Source organism: Lonchura striata, chromosome Z, assembly GCF_046129695.1.
Source record: "Lonchura striata isolate bLonStr1 chromosome Z, bLonStr1.mat, whole genome shotgun sequence".
Lineage (NCBI taxonomy): Eukaryota > Metazoa > Chordata > Aves > Passeriformes > Estrildidae > Lonchura > Lonchura striata.
Genome location: NC_134642.1, coordinates 15640427 through 15661541, shown reverse-complemented (window position 1 = coordinate 15661541; position 21115 = coordinate 15640427). Strand labels below are relative to the sequence as shown.

The 21115-nt window shown below is 38.6% G+C and overlaps 1 protein-coding gene across 1 annotated transcript in view; it reads right to left on the bottom strand.

Moving 5' to 3' along the window:
• DOCK8 (dedicator of cytokinesis 8) overlaps positions 1-21115 on the bottom strand; it is an 87194-nt gene that overhangs the window by 12142 nt on the left and 53937 nt on the right. The window contains 17 exon segments of the mRNA XM_077790211.1: positions 234-426; positions 860-960; positions 1720-1878; positions 2938-3090; positions 5092-5226; positions 5926-6022; positions 7777-7864; positions 8458-8593; positions 9207-9389; positions 10079-10224; positions 11532-11701; positions 12286-12425; positions 14958-15113; positions 16428-16541; positions 18873-19022; positions 19778-19873; positions 20798-20893. Of these exon segments, the coding sequence (XP_077646337.1) occupies positions 234-426; positions 860-960; positions 1720-1878; positions 2938-3090; positions 5092-5226; positions 5926-6022; positions 7777-7864; positions 8458-8593; positions 9207-9389; positions 10079-10224; positions 11532-11701; positions 12286-12425; positions 14958-15113; positions 16428-16541; positions 18873-19022; positions 19778-19873; positions 20798-20893 (2313 nt within the window).

Here is a 21115-nt window from a genome sequence, read left to right as displayed (position 1 = left end):
AGAAAGAAGTTTGAAAGATGCATCTGTCACAGTTGATAAGTAACAGCCCTAGAAAAAGCATATGATAATAGAGGGGTTCTACTTAGCAAATGAGAGATTATAGTGTCAAACCACTGGAAATAGAAGCTGGAGACTGCCATTGTAACATCTACCCCATACATGCACCTCTGCTTTGCTTAGCACAAGAACAAACACACACACCAGAGCTGCCTCATGCTGTCAGAGCCTTTTACCTGAAAACTGACGCTGCCCACAGGGAGATAGTTGCGATCCTCAAGCATGCTCAGGTATTCTGAGACCAGTGCTGCAGCATGGACCAGGCACATAGCTGCTTCTGTGTAGCACTTCCTCTTGGTGTGCTTCTCTGCCATGTTCTGCAGCCAAGTCAGCCTCAGGTCTGGCGATGTCTGGTATCCTTTTGCAATTCTGAAAACACAGACCAGAAAGCAGCTGTGAATGATCACTTCTCAAATAACAAAAATACCTTTATAATTCTTCCCCTGGGTTGAATGGAAGGAGACATCTCTGTATTTATTCTATGTAATTCATTAAACAGAAAGCAAAACAAATGGTTAGGCAGGGCTGAGCAGGAGATAGAAGGACTATGAGGAAAGTAATACAGCTGCATCCAAGACTATTCAATGTTCCTGACTCTTATCCTTTCCCAAATCTACGTCCACCTCCCAGAGGCTGCACTGCAATGTGCTTATTGCAGCAGCCTGGGCCTCCTGCTAAAGACCAGCTCTGCTAAAGAGGCAATGTTTACAAACAGCTAGTTTGTCACACCTTGTCTCTAAAATGCATAATTCAGCTCACCTCACTGTAGAATTTTCTCAGTAGCAATTCAAAATGGATTCACCTGTACATGAGGTCCATCAGCATCTCTGGATCTTCCTGAAATTCCCTCATTTTCACTGTATCTGACAGGATGCCATTCAGATTACACAGTAGCTCCTCTACCTGAAGCAATGCAAAGATCAATGTGCAATGTGTTTATTTTTTCCTTCTGGAAAAACAACTTCTGTACAAGATGATGTTACTCTTCTTAAGCCTCTTTTACCCAAGGAAATGTCAGGATGTTTTCTTCAGTTCTATGTAATGCAGCAAAGGCTGCTGACATAGCAAATCTTACATATACACATTTTAACTAATCAAAACGAGCTGAAATCCTTTGCAATATTTATTTCTGAATGAAAAAAAAAAAAAAAACAAACAAATGTGCTAATGGAGTTCAGCTTCAGTTGATCTTGCATCTGAAACCAGATGTTTTTGTAAGCCTTCAGCACAACCTAAGTTATTCTAAGATTTTTAACAAAGTGTTTGACAGTTGTCTGACATGTTTTTCATTACTGCTGCTGACACCTTACAAGTTGGCAAATAGAGATAAGTTTCCCAGGTGGTACTTGTCTGAAAACACAGTGAATCAAATTGCATTTTGGGAAGATCTTAGAGGGCATAATTCCTGTTGGGGTCTAGGACAAAGCTGTACTCAAAACCAAGAGATGATTCTCCTGTAATGTGATTTCAGGGAATATTATTTAGAGTTTATTTTATAGAATAATATCCCCTTCTTCCCCACTTACTCTTGTGCTAGACATAAATTTATGCAATAATCTCTTATTTTCATTGCTTTGAAAGACCAAGATCTAGAACTTGCTTCAAGCATGCTCCTATGTGAAAGCTCCTGATAAAAGCCACAGATGCCATAAAAGACTTAACCTGAATGGGAAATGGTGTTGCCTGCATATCTGTATCTTCCTCTGCATAGGCCAGGATGGTTCTCAAGGATCGTCGAAGGAATTCCTCATTAAACTCAGGAGATTTTCCAACCAGAGAAGCTAGTGACATGGTCACCTGCATCTTCACTCTTGAAAAATTCTTCCAGAAGACAAAAACAAAAGCATGAAAGAATGATGGCTGCACTGCAGTTCATGTCTACCTCCCCTATCAAAGTGATTCTCCTGTCCATATTGAGTGCAGTAGACTCACAACTCACTAAGTGGCCTCTGGCGCATCAAACCTAACCATGTTTTACACACTTAAGCCAAAGATCCCTAATTTTGACATGTCTGTACTTTGGTGCTCCAGTGTTCCTTGAAATATGCATGCTTACTTGAGACAGGAGAAAGCCAGAAACACCCCTTTCCTCCTTTGAACAGGCCAGTGGGTGTGTGGATCAGACCACACGCTGAAACAGGTCAGGAAGAAGGACTGGAAAAATATTCTGGAAACAAATTTGGGTGGCAAAAGGCCTCTGGGAGCTTCTATTGGGGATGCTTTATACCCTGATGATCATGGTGTGTCTGCAGTACATTTTGCTTTTGCAGAGCTTACACTTTTTACATATCCAAGGCTTTTAAAATAATAACTAGTGAAGAAAATTCTGTGCAAGATCAGATGCTGTCCAAAATGCTAATGCATATGCTTTTGTGCTAGAACATTATTAATCCACATGCATAATGTATGTATTTGGCTCCACATGTGTGGTAAAAATCAGAGCCTAATTCTAAGACCAAGGAGCTTATGAAGAATTCCCATTAATACAAGTATACAGGAGTTCTGCTGAGGTTGCAATTGCATTAGAATAGAACTAGATGAGTTGTTCTGACACAGGAATGAAAGAAAAAAGACGGTGTGAAGGGTATTGCTTATGCATTGTATAGTCTTTGCTGTCATAGGCCTAATGCTGCTCTGTGTGAAGCTGCATTTATAGATATTGCAGGACAACATTGAGTCATGTTACCTGAATCAAAGCAATGAACAGTAATTAAAGCTACTTTCCCCCTGCACTTTTAGCACTTCTCTTGGTTCAACTGTGTGAAACAGCAGACCAGGTGACTGCAGATGCATTCCACTTGCTGTTGCAATGCCAGTCTTTGTTTCAATTGATCACAAAAAAAGTTGGCACAAAATACACTGCTGCTCTCAAAATCTTACACTGGTAGAGCTGAAGCTGTATCTCATGAGGAGATAGAGAGTGGCACAGGCTTGAGTCCGTGTAATGTCTATGCTGCTGCTGCAGTGATGGAGAACTCTTTGACACAGGTCAGCACACTGTTCAACCTCTTCTTCAAACAGCAAATCTCCAAACTAAGGGAAGGAGAAGAAAACATTTATTACTCTTATTTCTAGACATTAAAATATTATTATCCTAGTGCACAAAAGTAAAAGGGCTCAAAAAAAGGCAAAAGTTTTCAAAAACTACATTTTATAGTTCTTTTTATTATGACTTCTGATCCCTGTGATGCTGTAGATTCAATTTTTAAGATTTTCTACAAGAAAGAAGGGTTTGAAAAGAAGGGTTTGTGTTCTGGAAAAAAGAGAAAGAGACAGAATAAACTCAGAGTATGATGGCCCCAGGAGTTTTTGCAAACATTAAATATTGCAAAATTCTTAAAAGTATGGCGATTTGCTATTTTCAGAATACATAATGATTGATGAAGCATGCAAATACTTCCTTAAGTATATTAAGAGCAATATTTTGCTCTTTGCACCAACGCCCTACCCTACCCCAGTCTTCCAATATGTTCTTCCTCCTATGGTGCGTGACAAAACTTCCACTGCCAATCTTTCCTACCAGACTCTCCTTTGCAGTGCCTTCACAATGCACATGGCAGCAACAAGCCTGGGGGCAGGATGTCTGTCCAAAGAAACTCTCAGCAGAGACAGCACAGATGCACCAGTACCATATCTACATACACAGGACTGATAAAGGTGTCTGAGTGAATATGAGATATTATTTCCAATTTGCAGACTGATTTCCCAATTCTCAGCCTTTCTTCAGTCCATTATCTCACTGTTTTGTGTCTAATTGATATTAGAAGTCTGCTGGCACAGGTTTTTATAACTTTTATTTGTAAAATAACATATATATGCCTACAGTGTAATAGAAATAATTGGACTGATTGCTTCATGAAATACAGAACAGAGTCAGCTTAACTACAAGATCTATTTCAATGAGAATAACAATTGCTTCACAAAATTCATTACTCTAATTGGAAGTGAGCTTTTAAAGATAAAGTAAAATGAAAACATAATTACAAGTTTCATAACTATTCAGGTATCTACCCTGTAATTAGGCTTTGTCAGCCAATCTGCATTTAAGAGCAGACAGGCATTAACTGGACAGGAGTATCCTGTTTCTTATTTGTATTTTAGAATAGTTTAGGGAAAAAAAACATTTCATGGATTCTTCCTTAGTGGAGCTGCTTTTTTTTGTAGGAGAATGAATCATAAAAAGATTTTTAGAGTCCTTATGAAGCACCCAACTCCTTATGATCTCTATTAAAAAAAAAAAAAATACTTTGGGTCAATTTCTCTCCTCATATATGTTTTGAAGTTTTCAGGTGGTTTTTTTTTTTGATTTAGTTTGTTTTTGTGGTTTTTGTTGTTGTTTTTTTTGTGTTGTTTTGGGTTTTTGTTTTTGTTTTTGTTTTGTTTTGTTTTGTTTTTTGGTTAGGTTTTTTTCCTTTATTGTTCTTGTTTCTTCTGACCTGGAGTTTTTTTATTGGAGATACAGAAGTGGAAGAGAGATGAGGATTTGGCTTCATTTTCAGGCAGAACAAAGATGAAAACTGTCAATGTCTTAGAATCTACTTAGAATTTTGCAACCCATCTTAGAAATAGAAACTTAGAATGATGACCTCAGTGTCTCATAAGTTTTGATTTCTCTGCTGCTCATCTGACTTGAAACTAGTCATGCTGATATAATTACTTAAATTGAACTCTATGGAATTCTTGTGCAGTTCTTGGCATTAATATTCCTAAATAAAATCAGAATGTATTTGAAATAAAGTGTGTGGAATTGCTTGGCTTTTCATTAGTAAATCTTCTAAGTTTAAGAGTAGACTGTAAAACCACAAGATTATTCAGATTTAATTATTCCATCTTGTGTGGTCAGTGAAGTAACCTTACAACAGATGCAGAAATCCTGTAACAACCCTATAGGTAGTAATTTGCACTTATATAGGCAAAATATATTTAATAAATATCAAAGAAAAGTGATAAGGGAATGGAGATAGCTTTGCTCTACAAATGGTGTTCTTTTAATTTGATTTGAAGCATGAAAACAAAAGTATATCAAGAGCATACCTTGGCAATGAGTGCTCTGAGTGTGGCAAAGCAATGAGTCAGGTAAGTCGTGCTCTGATCATAGCCAAGAGAATTTACCAGGACCTTCAAAACTCCTCCCAGGAGATTATCTCTGCATTCTGCTGCAAAGCTTGCCTACATAGGAGAGAGAAAAACAATAACTGTATGAGGTAATTCAACAAAGAACTGGCACACAGGAAACTGAAGTTCTGCTCTCCAGCCCATGAGACACCCAGTAATTCAGAAATTGCAGTTTCTTCATTTTTAACATCTGCTCTGGAGAAATTTCAAAGCACTTTTGTAGTGAAGACAAGACAGAGGGGGAATGGTCCCAAACGTTTCCCAAATTCTGATGATTCTCCAATGCATTTTTAAGATCAGTGAGCTCCTGCAGTGATTTTTGAAGCTCCACTTCTACTCTCTCCAATTCTTCATGTATACTTTGGGTTGGGAACTGATCCTGTGGTGGGAAAGCACCACTCTGTCCCTTGCATCCTTATATCCTGAGCATCTAGGCTAAACAGACATACTGGTATGTTCTGATCAAACTCACAACAACACTGGGGAGACTAGGTGCTATGAGTGGTGTAATGTAAAAATAAAGTCCAGTACGACAAAAGTCTAGCAGATAAATGCTTTTCTACTAACAAGTTTTCAAACATGAAGCTTTCTACTCCCTACATATGATTTTTTTTCTATTCAAGACTACAGAAGTTTACAGAAGATCTGAACATATTTTGCACTGTTTAAGAAACAAAAGGAAAAAATAATCTTGCTTCCACTGGCTTCTGAGGGAGCAGGGATTGGTACTAAGCCACCTGTACTATTTTTCACCTGAATGATGTTCTCTTGCATATCAAGAATGATCAGGTTAGCTTCAGTTGCCAGGTTTCCGCTGATCAGAGCTTCTTGGTCTAGCTCAGCTTTCGTCCTGCAAAAGGAGTTCTAATTAAAGCAAGTAAAGGATATCCCAAGAGTTAGATGACTTGCTGTTTAAACAAAGCCAGAATAAAAATGCATACTATTCTGAATGATCCCATAAGAGCAGGCAATGACAAATGTTTCTTAAAAATTATGGAGTGAAATTAGGAAAGCTGCTATCATAGAAGAGCAGTCACAAAGGGGACTTCTGAAAACTAGGCCTCTAGACAGTTTGGAAAGATGCTTTTCCTCCTTAATAGTCATCTGCATAGTGGCTACGTAATGTCATGTTCAGTTTTTCAGTAAACTATGCTGTAATTTCTGAATGCATTGCCTGTAGCAGGACACAAAACTCCAAAATGGAGTAACTGATAACTGATCTGACAATTTCATTAAAAGAAGTAAAAACAGTAGACTAGATTAAAGTGGAAATTGCTTCAGTGACATAGAAGCATTGTTTAATGTTGGCAATTTAAAATGTTTTTTCCTGAGACTGTAGAAAACAAAAGACAGCAGGTCCATACAGCAGTGTCCCAGGCTATTTAAGAGAAATGAAATATTGATAAAAGACAGGAGACAGGGTAAGGCAACTCATGATACCTTCTTAGCTGAGACTTAAGAATGAGGTCTGGAACACAGTTCCTCTGCAGCTGAATAAGCATAGGAGCAGCTACTAATGAAACCGCATTTTCACATATCCGTGCCAGAAACACAAAGAGGCATTTTTCTTTTTCCTAAGCTGCTCAAAAAAGTGCTGTTGCCTGGCTAGAAGCTGCTTTCTAGAGCTTGAGATTAAAGACTCTTTGACTTTGGCTAAAGTTCCTAAGGTGCATGTCGGTGGCTGGAGAAACGCCCTCATAATCACACTTCTGAGTGACTTCAAAATATGTAGCTGTTCTGCTACACTACTTTATCCAAAAAAACCAAAACAAAACAAAAAACCAAAAAACCCACCAAAAAAAAAAAAAAACAAACCCAAAAAAACCCCAAAAACCAGAGGAGCAAAGAGCTGTCCTTTAGTGGACAAACAGATAATTCTGAGGAGGGTTAAGAAAGGAAATCAGGGAAGTGATGTGGTTAATAACTACAATGACTCAAAACAACAAAAACCAGAAGGGACTGCAAAAACTTTAGTGCTATAATAAGGGCAAAAATCCCAATAAGAGTAAGAACAGAACAAATTTAGTGAACTTTGCAGGTGTTTGGACTATTTCCAGCAACCACTGAGCTTTGATCCACATGCTGACTGGATCTTCTCTAGCATGGCACGTATCTTATAAGTGCTGCTACAATCCCAAAGCATTATCTTTCCTGACTCCTGCTGACAGAGCTTCTCAATATTAATATAGCATATCAAACCCAGCTCCGCTGATTTAATGTGACAATACATATACCACAGTACTGTATGTACTGAGGATCCAGGAGCAACATCAAAATAAATGCAGCAAACCTCCATGGTGTATTTGATACAACTCTGCCACTAACTCATGTTTGCCACACTATTAAGAAGAAGGAAAAAAAAACATGTAGATAACTATTTAAAATTCTCTTTCTAGTATTTGTGACCTCTTTGTTGTGTCATAGCAACAGCTGGATATTTCTGCTACAGAAACATTTTCTTTTTCTTTCTCTTTGACAAAAAAGAGAAACTACTCATTTTGTAATAAAACATCCTGGGAGCAAGGACAAAACATAAAAACCCCAAGAAGCTTGGTTCTAATAAAAGCTGTTGCAAAAGCAATATGCATTAATTAAACTACTTACTTATCTTGTCTCTCATTTGCCTGCCGCCACTGCGTCTGCTCCTTTCTCCAGCGCAAATTTTCATTTAGCCCTGCTGATCTGTCATTCCCTAAGAGTGCAACATATGTCAGAGAGACTAAAACAAAAGGGGACACTTGAAGTCTGACAGCTTGCCAAAAGGAGGAGATATATTTCTGTAGCAGTCTATCAGAACTAAAACCATTCAACTCAGGGCTCTAGTGAAAGACTCATAATTTTTTTTACTTAGGATTTTTAGAGCATTAATTTGCTTAATGTCTACAAAAACCTACATAAATCAACCCACAGATTCTCCATTTATTAAATGAAGCAACCTTTTCTGCTGTGAATGATTTGTTTTTAGTGATGGTTTTGATACCATTTCTTGGCTCTTGATTAGATACTAACACAACTTTTTAGAATATCTTGAAACTTCTTTCTTGGCTTCATATTATTCACATGAGAGGAACTCAGTCCTAGCTACATCTTGGAGAGTTGAAACCTAATGATATTTTCATCCATGCAAAACCAAGAATGGTCTGCAAAGGAATGGACTGTGGCTGAAAAGGAGGTGAAATGGACGAGGATGAAAATGGATAGTGTGCAGAAGCCCAACAAACTCATTTATGTCTGTAGACACTTGAGGTCCTGTCAAAAGGCATGGGGAGCAATGGTTTGAAGTACCAGCTGGTATTCTGCAGCGCTTCATCATTTCTCCTCTGGCTCCTTCTCCTCTCAGTAAAGCCTCTTCTAATCGAGCTTTCACATCGCGTGACTTCTGGAGTGCTTGGGTGCTGACTTTATCTGAGCTTTGCTTGCCCTGGAAGTAAAGTTAAAGCAATCATTACCAATGCCTCATTTTTGGTCATGAGACCAAATTCCATCTCCAGAAATAGACCTGTAGAGGGGACAGAAAGCAATGAATATGATTGATTAATATATAAAGTCTAATAAATGTTGCAAATGAGGAAAGAGGTACCATGTGTACTGCTAATAGAAATAAAGATGTAGTTCAGTTCTACTGAGGAAGAAATTAAAGTTCAGAGAGAAGTTTATTTTGTCCATTTCAGATGGATCCTCCCAGAAAGAGAAGTACTGACATCAAGCACCTGCTCATAACTAAGAGTCATCTGTAGTGTCCTGTCCAGTACTTACAGGAGCTGTTGATATAATTCCCACCAGAAACAGCCCCTGAATGCCCAGGTAAAAGAAAATAATTAAACGACTTAGGTTACCTTCATAGAACTTCCTCAAAAGCTTTGGCAGCATTTTGCTTGAAGGCTATTGTCAGTTATTTTATCTGAAGTAATTTGTCTGGATTAGATAAGTGCTAATTTAACCATTGTAAATAACAGATGTCCCCTGGACAGCTGGAATTTAAGGAAGAAAATTGTTCCAAACCAGGACAACAAACAATGCCTTGTTTAATTTACCTTATACTCAAAGCATGAAACACAAATGAAGAGGAGGTCTAAAATCCTGTTCAGCTGCATGGATGGAAGGTCTGCAATCCATTTCTGTATTAGGTTCTGATCAGCATTTTTCATAATCCAGAGAAAACAGATCAAAAGGTTGCGAGTAGTATCAGGACCTAATGTGGCACTCTGTCTGTAGGGCTAGGAACACATAAAGTAAATGTCAATTGAAAGAAGAAAAGGGAGAGGAAGGTCATTTGAGTGAAGTAATCTTATTTAAATTTCATTGGACTCAAATCTCAGGACTGGACTTCAGTAAATTTAACATATTCCAGGTGATTGTTATTGTAATTTTGACTGTATGTGTAATTAATGAAAGGACCAGTTGAATGCAAATGAAAGACTGAGAGAAGCATCAGTTTCCTACATGCTTGTATAATAATTTCCTTATAAAAATGTAGGGAAAAGATTCTGTAACCATTTGCTTCCCCTCTGCCCTGTAGCTATGTCATTGCATAGTAGATTAAGAAAATAAAAAGTCCATATATAGAGAAAAAGCATCTGAATCCTAGATCCATGCATTCAGGTAAGACTGCAACAGTGGGGCTGCCATAGTGGTATTTGCTGATCTGGGAAGGAGTCTAGATTTGGTGTGGAAATGAAAATAGCATGTGGGAGAAAAAAAGTGAACAATGTATGTTAAAACAGCAAATAATTAGAAGAGAATAGGAGAAGATGACAGAAGGACTATGAGAGATAGTCCTTCTGTCTATTGGAGTTGGAGGAAACAAAAATGCAATTTCTCATATAGCTAATAGTGGGAAGAAAGGATAAAAAAAGGAAGATGAAAACAGATAGAAGAAAGGAGATTGGCAGAGCAGTGAACATACCAGGGATACCAGAGGTATTCCAGAGTTCCTGATGTTGAACTGATTCCCTGCAATGGCAAGGGCCACATTTTGGTTGATTGCACCTGAAGACTCTTGTTCTTCTTCTGGGTTTCCTGTGCGTCCCTTTCCGCTGCGGCTATCTGAAACTAAATTTGAAATATCCCATTGGAACTTCAGGGGCAATCCAGTTGCTTCTGCTCACATGTCACAATTTTCCATCAGTCTGTAACTGAGCAAAACAACTGGCACTTCTGTCCCTGAGCCTGTTTGTATAGCTGATGTACCAAGCAGTGAGAGAGTCACAGCATCAGCAAGAGAAATTGCAGACATCTGCGAAGACTGCCAAATTATTCAAATACTAAAATACCTAAAAGGTGGTAGCAAACATGAGATTATCTCTGAAGTTCAAAGCCAAGCCAGTACTTTGTAAGACTTGGAACCACCCACTTCTAGTTAATTTCAGTCAAGAGGATACGCACAGAAACTAGACATGGATTTGGTAATATTCAATGAAGTATGTAAGTCTGCTAAGAGCTGACAGATCCAGTATTGCCTGCTGACTTAAAGACAAGTTTTATTTCAGGCACCCAGCTGCTTCTAACTGCTGATTCTTGACATCACTTTCAGGAAATGGAATTATTTATACCTAAGTTTTGTAAAAATCTTGTCTAATTCTGAGCATCCATTTTGTGTTTTGCAAGTTCTGTTTTTCAGAGAAGCTGAATGATTAGCTGGACCCCATGTGTTGAGAATGTGATCATGGCCTCTTGTGACAGATTCTCAAAGGAAGAACTCTAAACCTAGGCATATTGGTAAACCTGGGCTTCTTCATAATAACTCTTCATCTATGGTATAAGGATAATACTTAGATTAAAAGAATGGTGTGAAATCTAATTTGCCAATGTACAGTAAATGCTTTCATCTTACCCAATTGAAAGTGATAGACAACTAGTAAGTTCATACTAGAAGGTTTTTTCTTAAGATATTTAAATGTGAAATATTTTCAGAACCAGTGACAAAAATACACTCCTCAAAGCTTATAATTTAATTGATTAATTTTGGTATCATGTTAATAGCAGCAAAAAAGAAATAAAAAAAGAGAATACAATCTAATTTCTATAATTGTGGTGTAACATGATGTCAGTATCACTATCAGTATTTTCACTACTGTTAAGTGTATCTAGAGCTAAATATTTCTTGCAGACCTTGCAGGCTTTATTTGGAAGGTCAGAAAACTTACACAAAGAGATATGCAGGAGCACTTACAGATGTATCTCTGGTCTATCACTTCCTCATGAAGCGAGGACACTTAAGTTTTTCCTGTTTGTAAAAATCCAGTTTACTTCTAAGTATAGACATATTCTACATTACTAGATTAATCTCTTATGTTTGATAAATTATTTAGACAAGTCCCTCTTAGAAGTTGAAAAATGCAAAGGCAAAAAAGTCTTACTTGTAAAATCATGGAGTTGTGGTAGTGAATCCAAAATAATACCAACCAAAGGGAGGTAAAGAGCTGCAATTTTAATCTTCACCTCCTTTTTGGAGCAACGTGGGTCTAGGTCATGGGAACTCAGCAGGCTAAGGATAGCACTGACAGCTTTTCTTTGCACCTTGCTAATCCTGTTAACACAGAAACCATCCATGAGTTCCATTAATGAATCATGCATAAGTCACTTATAAATCATAGATTTAATAAATAGAAAGGAAGTGAACAAAAGAAATAATAAACACCAGTATGCATTTGATAGTCTCTTTCATTCTGAGCAGAGATTCCTATTCCCTCCAAGCCATAGGTATCTTAAATCTCCAAGACACTTTACCAAAATCAAAGAGCACCCAAGTCTTTCAAACTTCCCATAAAAACTCATTGTTGTAAAAGGAGATGATTAAGGAAAAGCATAAGACTCTGGCCAGTTTTGCTAAACACTTAAGTTCAAAGACAAAGGTGTTTTAGAAGGAAGAGCAACTGAAATTTTGTGTTCTTAATTTCTGTATTCAGCCAACACTACCATCACAAATAATATATTTTTATTAATTGGGAGGAACATGCTGCAGCTAAAACCATGACTGGGTCATTGCTATGTTAGAGTGATTCACTGAAAAGCATGGGGGAAGCAGGACTGTCCTGGAGTCAAACTGTGGCCTTGCCCAGAATAACAATGTGACCTGATCCCATTCTATAACCTGAAAATTAGGATACACACCCCTCACTGTCTGCATCCAATGCTGCTGCCAGTTCAGTGAAAAGTAAGCCAGTCAGGAAGTGCTGCTGACGGTATTCAGTTGAGAGGTCAAACATACCAGTGATTTTCTGGTCCTGGTAACTAGAGCAGGAGCTGGAGTTCTGCAGAAATATATTAGAAGTGTTAAAGAATGATCATGGAAACCAATGTTTCTTAAAGAGATCACAGTCACAGTCAATGTAACAAACTCTGTAGAAAATGTCTACCAGAGGAAAATCACAGACTTTGAAAGAATGTTGGGCATTTTGGAGGAAGATATCTCTGTGTGAAATTAAAAGCTCGCCAAGAGCTTTCCATTCTGTGCAAGCAACTCATTTTACACTTTTTGAGACCTAAAATTCCTACCTTGTATTCATTATTTTGGACAGGATACAAAGTCAGAATTTTTTCTACTCTTGCTCTTATTGCTGCAGAGCAACCATTAGCTATCACAGAGCAAGCAAGTGCCTCTACATTAAGAGGGACTTAGGTGTCAGAAGCTGTTCACTGTGTGTTCTTCAGCCTCCATGATGTCAAGTATGGAAGTAAGGTCAGGAAAGACACGTGAACCATGTTTTCTTTTGCCCCGGAAATCCTTGGCTGGGCTTGCTGGCAGCTGGCATAATTTAGACCAGCCTTCAAACGCTCTAACTTATAGCTGTGACTGATATACAGCCAGCCCAGGAATGGAAAGTTGCTGCTATATATGTGCTGTGAACTTCTTAGCTTCTGCAATCAGAGGTGTGTGTCACAGATCACCTGGAATGTTCTTGTCCCTTGCTTAGATGAGCCTAAGTCTTAGACCCTACTCCCACTGCAGCTACTGGGTTTTATGAGTCCCAATTTTGCTTTTAATCTATATTCTTCAGTATTCCTTCCAATATTTCTGTCAGTCACCTGGGAATAGTCTCAGAGCCCAAACACATGAAGTATCAGTATACCACACTGTGGTAGCTATCTTTTAGTATATTGGGTCAAATGAACCCCATGTCTCCTAGCAGCCCCGAATTTTGGATCCCTATCCTTAGGCCCACTCCCATTCAACTTCAAAATAACAGGCATTGTCTCTACTATGTTTGTGTGAAATAATGTCAAAGTGTAGAACACACAGTTAAGTGAGTCTGGCTTCTCTCAAAAAAATTTCACAATATTTACTCACAAGACCATATTTCTACTGCAAGTCTAACTCAAGCAGGCTGCACTCCTGCAGGCAGATCAAAATTATTGCAAGGGTGGCCAGCTAGTGCATTAAATCATGCAAGGGCCACAAAAGCCTTATTGATTTGCACAGGTTGCACATTGTAGGTTACTCATAAAGGAGTTGATGTTGCTTGAAGGAAATATTAATTAAACTGGTGTCAGCCAAGCTCTGACTTGCTAGAACTAGTTACAAGAACTGTGTTGATATTTTTTATTCCCATAAGCAGGGAAATATTATTTGCTATAATGAACGTTTGACAGCCCTTATTAAGGTATGAGATGGAGCACATCTTAGCATCCAACCAATTCTTTGGCAATGACACTCAAAAAAGAAACCACGAATTTGAACTGCTACATTACTGAGACTGTGTCTGTACCTCCCATAATTTTTTGTTTCAATTCCATCCCCTTGCCTCCAAGCATTGAAATGCTTCGACCCAGTCCTGACCTCTGCAAGACCACTGAGATGGAAAACAGACACGTGAGCAGCCTTTGGTGGGGGTTTGCCCCATTGTAGAAAACTATCTCCACAGAATGTAGAGAAGAGCGTAAGACTGGCAAAATAGAGTGTCGCGTGCCAATCAACAATTTCTTTTTTTTGATGTGTTTGTGAACTCTGTGGTCAGGTAGATCATGGGAGGTCCTGACATTAAGGAAGTCTAGAGCTGTGTCAGTATCAGACCAAGTCTGGAAAAACTTCTGGAGAAATGAGATATGATGCAGATTGCTTGGTCTACTCAGAACACCTCAGTGTTTCCACACAGAAAATAATATAGTTGAAATTAAAAGGAGAACGCTATTCAGAAAACCACAGAGAACTATGGACAAAGATATAGCATGATCTGTACTACTGTGGGGGAGAAACCCAGAAGAAAGAACACTGGAAAAAGAAAGCATGATAATCCTATTTTAAGCAACATGAAAGCTCTACAAAAATTCACTATTCCAAGATATTGAAATTTGCAGTGTATTAGTCACTAATTTGGATGGTGTTACCATCTATTTCCACCTGGGAAGTAAGTTCCATTAGAAGGCAAACACACACATAGCGTGCACTGCTGCCTGCCATAATTCTCCAAAACAGATATTGAAATACATATTTGTGGTTGTGTGTGGATGGGACAAGGGTGTGCCTGTAAACTGGCCTTCAGAGCTGTGCTCCTTTTAGACCTCATGTCTAGACCTCAACAGTAATTTTCTGTGAAGGTGCATGTGCATGCTTCCAGGGGTGCACATGTCTGTGTCATGTTCAATTTTTATTCCTGTAGTGCAGCTTTGCAGTAGCACTCCTGTAGCCTTTCTTCTACCGTCCCTTTTTCTCAAGTGGGAAATTTTTCTCCCTGATCCAACAGTGGCTGATTCTAACTTAAGTATCTGAATACAGAGCAATGTAAGTATTTTTCTACATGTGCCTCATGTGATGTTCATGCAATACCTATCTAATGGACAAATACCTGGGAGGACAAGGAGGGAGAGGGAGATGCTGGAGCAGATGCAGATGTCATGAAGAAGAGGTTCAGATTGAGGTAATGCTCATGGCTGCAGAGAATTCTCAGGAACTCAAGTCTCATGGAAATCAGGGTGGAGAGTGAATTCAGCTTGTTTGAAAGCTAGGAAAAACAAACAAAAAAATGTCAAGTGATGGGCTAGTATTGTTTGAATTACCAAATAGTGAAATATCCTGCTCCCTGAAAAGGACATAAACACATAGTCCTGTGTACATTAAAATGCTCACTGTACCTAACTAGTTTCCATACATTAGCTGCTCTTTGTTTGACAATGATGGTGTCTCTCTCCCTGCTCCCCAGATGACTTTCAACTTCCCAAGAGATAACAAATTGTTTCTTTTTTCTTTTCCCCCAAACAAAAAACATACAATATTTTTGTATTTTGCATAAGACAAAAATGAAAAACAAACTGAACTTTTCTGAGTCTGTGGCAAACTCATAAAATGTCCTGCTAAGCAACACAGGACATTGGTGGTCTCATAATTTCCCGTCTTATCAACAATGATATCAGTGAAGAAATTCATGGAGATACTAGATGGACTAGCACAAATACAGGTCACAAACCAGAAGGAAAATGCTCCCTGTCAAATACAACAGATAATTCCATAACAACATTCTGCATCACCATTTATTTTTAATTTTCAGAGACTCATGAAGCAAGAAGACAGATGTCTTATTTTGAGTGATTCCTTGAAAACTAAATACTGTCCTCACGGCACTCAGCTGGAGAAGTCAGAAAGTTGATCTGTGTTATCTGCAGATCCTACTGCTAAGGGCAGTAAATAATAAGTAAAAAAAGTAAAAAAATAAGGGTAGAAAAATGGTTCCATGGATGTTTTGCAGCAATGCAAACTATGAAACTATTTCTAAAAGAGTCTTTACCTCCACTCAATTTTTTCCCTGCAGATCACACATCAAATTAAAATCATTGTATATGCAATAGGAAATAGGAATTTTACCCAGACCTTTAACACAACTCAAATGTGAATTCCCATCACCTATGTTAGACACCGAATCTCTACCTTAAACCAATAGAAAAGTGTCACTATCACAGTAAGACATGGAGGACAAGAAGAACAAGAAGGTTAGGACACGCCCAAATCCCTCCATCTTGTCCCCTGAACCTCTTATCTTAAAAAACTCAAAATTCTACTTTTCCACCCTGTGTTAGTTCCAATATCATACTACTAAAACCCTTGTGACTTGTAATTCTTCATCCAGACAGCTTTCCACAGGCTAGAATCGAAGCCACAGATGTTTTTTGACTTCTTGCCAGGGTCTTGGAGACCCCTGCCAGGGTCTTGAGACAGAGAGGGATGTTCTGGACTCCGACACTCAAAGATATTGATGGATAAACTAATCAAACAGAACAAAACACATAAGCCAAATGCAATCCAAATAATGTGTGGTGCTTACCTGATTACAGTAATGTCTGATGAGCTTAAACACAAATCCTCTATCCATCAAAGAAAGAAGATCATACAAGAAAAATGCCAGGCTGATATTAATATTTTCTGCTTGTTCACTTTCCTTAAAAAGATAAAAAATTCCAGCTATCATGTATAAAACTTACATAAAGGTGGAATACTTTTCAGAATAATGAAGAATAGTGCAGGGGTCAGCTCCCAGAACCATCTCAAGGAAAATACAGGTTAAGATGGCTTCAGCTCTCCAGTTCACATGATCTTGTTAAAATTGCATAGAATCACTTCTGTAAATTATTGCAATTGTTTCACAGAGAAATGTCACAGGATGAACAGTTCATTTGTGCACCCCTTTGGGCTGACAACAATGAATTTGAGACCTGTTCTGAATTGCCTACTGGCTGCAGTACTGCACATGACTTTTTTTCTATTCAATATAATAGAATGCTGGTTTAGGAACTTAAAATATATAAAATACTAAGAAAAACCTGCACTGGCTTTGCTGATGGAAAGTATTTTGTTTAGAAATTTTAAGTGTAAAACTGATAGTAACTAAATACTGGTAAGAAAAAGCTGTGGAGTTTACCAACCAGAAGCTAAACTCTTGTATGCTTGGAATTGGCCTGATTACCAGAGTTACACAGCCTCAAGTAAGAATCACAAAAAGCTTCATGTACCCTCTAAAATGAGGCCACAGTTCTTCAAACATACCAATTTAAATCATAAACTCTCAGTAGCCTGTGTAGTTCACCAAGAGGAATTAGCGAAGATGCCTGAGGAATCTGCACAAATTTAATGCTCAAAACTGACAAAGGAGATGACGGAGAAAAATATTGCCTGTACTGGCACCTCTGGTTATTGAGAACAGGTGTGCAGCACCTCAGGGTGGCTACAATTCACTTTTTCATTTTCAAGCTTTCTGTTGCTATTCAGGAAATTCTCTACAATCTGGAATTTGCACAGGAAAATATTTTTCTACAATGAAGAAAAACCTGGTTTTCCACTACCTTATGGTCAGGCAAGCATATTCCAGACATATCCCTGAAAAATCCAGGGCAATCTGACATGGTCAACCATGTATTGAAACATCAATTATCGCTTCTTGGATTTTAAAATCAGACATATATTGCCTACTACTCTGTACACCTAAACAATGGCCAGAATTCCAAAAACAGTGGGGTTTTCACACACAATCAGGTTCTATATGCTCATTCTATCAAAATGTGAATTAAATTAAAAACCCACAAAAACCTGTGTATTTCTTGTGAGGAAGCCATAAATACTAATTTCTTTTCAAAGCCTACAATTCTGTTAAGGCATTTTTATTGTAACAATTTTTTATTTCATGATGTATTAAAAAAAATGTCACTGATGGCTTAGGTAAACATTTCTGTGGAAATTATTTCTCTGCATATGGCTATCACAGAAGCACACCAATAGATTGAGCTTTGAGAACAACTTTTTGGTGAACAGTGACAATCCATTCTGTCATTCTCTGCCTCAGTTTGTCTGGTCTTGCCCTTTCCTGGTTTCTGATCCTCAACAGCACTTGGAATAAGTGGATTATGAAATGGAGCTTCTTGAAAAGTGAACTGGCAGGCCAGCTCTCCCAGCTGCTCTGCCTTGCTCTGGTGCAGAGCACTCTGCTGGGCTAGCTAAAATTGGCAGCTCTGGGGCATGAAAACAAGTGGGTTACAACTGAACAAACAACAGTCTCCCAGTGCCTATCTGTGGCCTTAGGTTTTTCTACTGGCCAGTCCAAAGCAGTATCAGTGATACAGGCTGACAGTAGCAATGTTAAAGTATAAATTACAGTTTGTGATCCTTTCAACTTTATAATCTGTTGTATCAGTGCAATTTGCTAAAAGTACAAAGAATTTCATGGGACTTAAGGTTTATTTCTGGTCTTCACTTTTCAAGTGGCCAGTGTCTCTTTAAAGAGATCATGGGTTAGATCACTTGTGGCTGGCTTTTGTAACACTCATGAGGAGCACTGCCTTCCTAAGGCATATTCCACTGCTACAGAGAACTCAAATGAAGAATTAAACACAATGCAGCAGGATAGATGGTACCTGCAAAGGGGAATAAAATGAAGAAGTCCTGGTGGGGCTGCAGTCTGATGTGCTGGCTAACATGGCATAAAGAATTACTACAACTGAAAATGGATGTCCAGCCTTTCCTGTCAATAGAAAAGGGAATTCTCTTCTTGTACACTGCAGCCACAGTGAGAAGCAGGCTGAGGAACTGAGCTGAACAAAACCAGTCTCCTAAGAGAGACAAAGCTGCCTTTTACAGTGCCACAAGTCCCACTTAAGGTCCATGTGAGAATATTTGCCTAATTCTAGCAGCACTACTGATATTGAAATGAGATTGAATTTAGCTCACTGTAACACAGGATGAGTAGCAAGGTTCCATAGTGCTTATTTAATCCACTTACCTTGGGTGGTTTGACTACAAGTGCAGCAATCTCTGAAGTAACCACACCAACTATAGTGGTAATATCATCTTTAAAACGATCGGAGAACCGGCTTCTTCTTGGGTTATCTTGCTTCTCTGTGTTGTGAACATACTGAGCCATACTCTTTATCTGCAAAGCCGAAAAAGAATACTAAAAAATGCCCAGACTGGAGGTAAAATACAGCTTTCAGTTTGTTTGTAAGAGTAAGATTTCCTACTTCCTTTTCCCTGAATTTCATCACTCATTTTCTCAGAGCTGCTGTGATAAATCCTACATGGCAATGACAACAGAGGGTCTAAGGCTCCAATAGAGACAGACATTGATTCCTGTTTATATTCATCTTTCAGTACCTGAAATCCTGAAATCAAAATCACTGTCCTGCAACCCCTTTATCTGGACTTCTGAAATTCTGCTGCTTGCCACTTTTGCCCTTTATGATGACAGACAATGAGTGACACTTGTGGAATTCTTATTTCTAATGTTGCATTACTTACATGCTGATAATGGAAATCAGTATAGTTTTTGCACTGACATGCATCATTGCAGGACCCTGTAGAACTGTGAGTTTGTGGAGCTTTGTCACTGCTCCCATGTTGTTGACAAAAAGGAAAAAATAGGAATAGATATTCACCAAAAAGGAAGGACTTAGTTGATGAGTCTTTTGCAAACTGTGGACTACTGCTCATGTAGTTCATACAGAAGTTTGCTATCACTGCCATAGTGAGGAACGAGGGTGAATACAAAGAACTCTTTATTTTGTACTCTTTGCACTTCCATTAGTTGAGACCTCTCCTTTACAAAAAGCAGAATAACTGAATCTGTGTCTGGAACACCTACTACATGCCGCCATTGACTAATTGAAAAATACCGCTGTCGAGTCTTACCAGGAGCTCAAAGAAGAACCAGGCATACTTGAAGACTGTTTCTCTCACTATGCCCGTGCTGACCACCATCTGTAATGCCAGCTCCTCATGGAAATGCTACATAACAAACACAGACTGTTGGACAACGGATTTTCAATCAACTCATCTTTCAGTTTCAACATTTTCCCTGAGTGAAACTTTTCCATACTGGAGGGTGAGCAGCTGAATGGGGATGTATGGGCATCCTTGCAAGATTAGAAGGCAGATTTCACCAAAGTGAATGCTGTTGGCACACAGACTTTGGTACCCATTTTTCTGTGGATCCAGAACTACATATAACTGAAGAGAGAAATGCCTTTGGACGATTCTCATTGTCTGTACACTATAGGGAGCAGTCATGTTTCCCACTACCTACTAAGCACTTCTGTTTAGCACATCCATGTTTTTCTGAGAGAAGATAAAAGTGGTGGATGAGAAGGACAGAGCAATAACCACAGCAGACATTGTACAGACATTCCTAGTTGGAGGCAGTATTTTTTACAGTGACATTTAGACACAAGACACATAAACACAGTTATCTAAACTTCTAGGAAACTCAAATCTGGACTACAAAAGCTTGGTTCTAAAAATTACAAAATGGGACAAGGAAAATAATTCTTTACAGAAGAAAAAGGAGGCAAATACTTCTGAATGCAGTTTACTGTAACATGTAAAGACATGTATCCAAAGGTAAACAGCAGTGGAAAATGACCAAGGCTCTGAGACCTCGAGAAAGAGAGCAAAGGGAGGACCTAGACAGGCTGATACTTGTCTAAATCTGTCCTGGATAAAGAATCTAAAGATTCTGGAGCAGAAGCAAAAAAGTTTGGGTAATGTTTACCCACAGATTCAATATCTCATCAGTAATTCCTTGTTTGATAAAACTAGCTGATAATTTGTTCTGCTGCTCCCCTCTCCACATTTAGAAGTGTTAATTGCCAGCACTAGCTCAGGATGCTCCAGGTTCTGCAAGGAGTTCCCTCATGTATACTCATAGCCTACCTTTTTATTGGAGGGTCTTGTGCTTGCACAAAGGCCTGACATATCATTTGTTCCTTCAACGTAGTAAGACATACGACTGGAGCTGTGATCCACAGGCTGGGGCATACAGATGGAAGAAATGCATAATAGTAAATCCATAACTAGCTTAATCTAATTATCAGAGAAGAAATCACCCACAGCTGGGGGTTGGTTTAGGGTTTTCTTAAGATACGCAGAGACATTAATTGAAACAGTTCTTCTGTTTCCTTCTTCCCATCCCCTTCCCACTCAAGGCCGAAGACCACCTGACAGCAGCAGCAGCAGCAGCAGCAGCAGCAG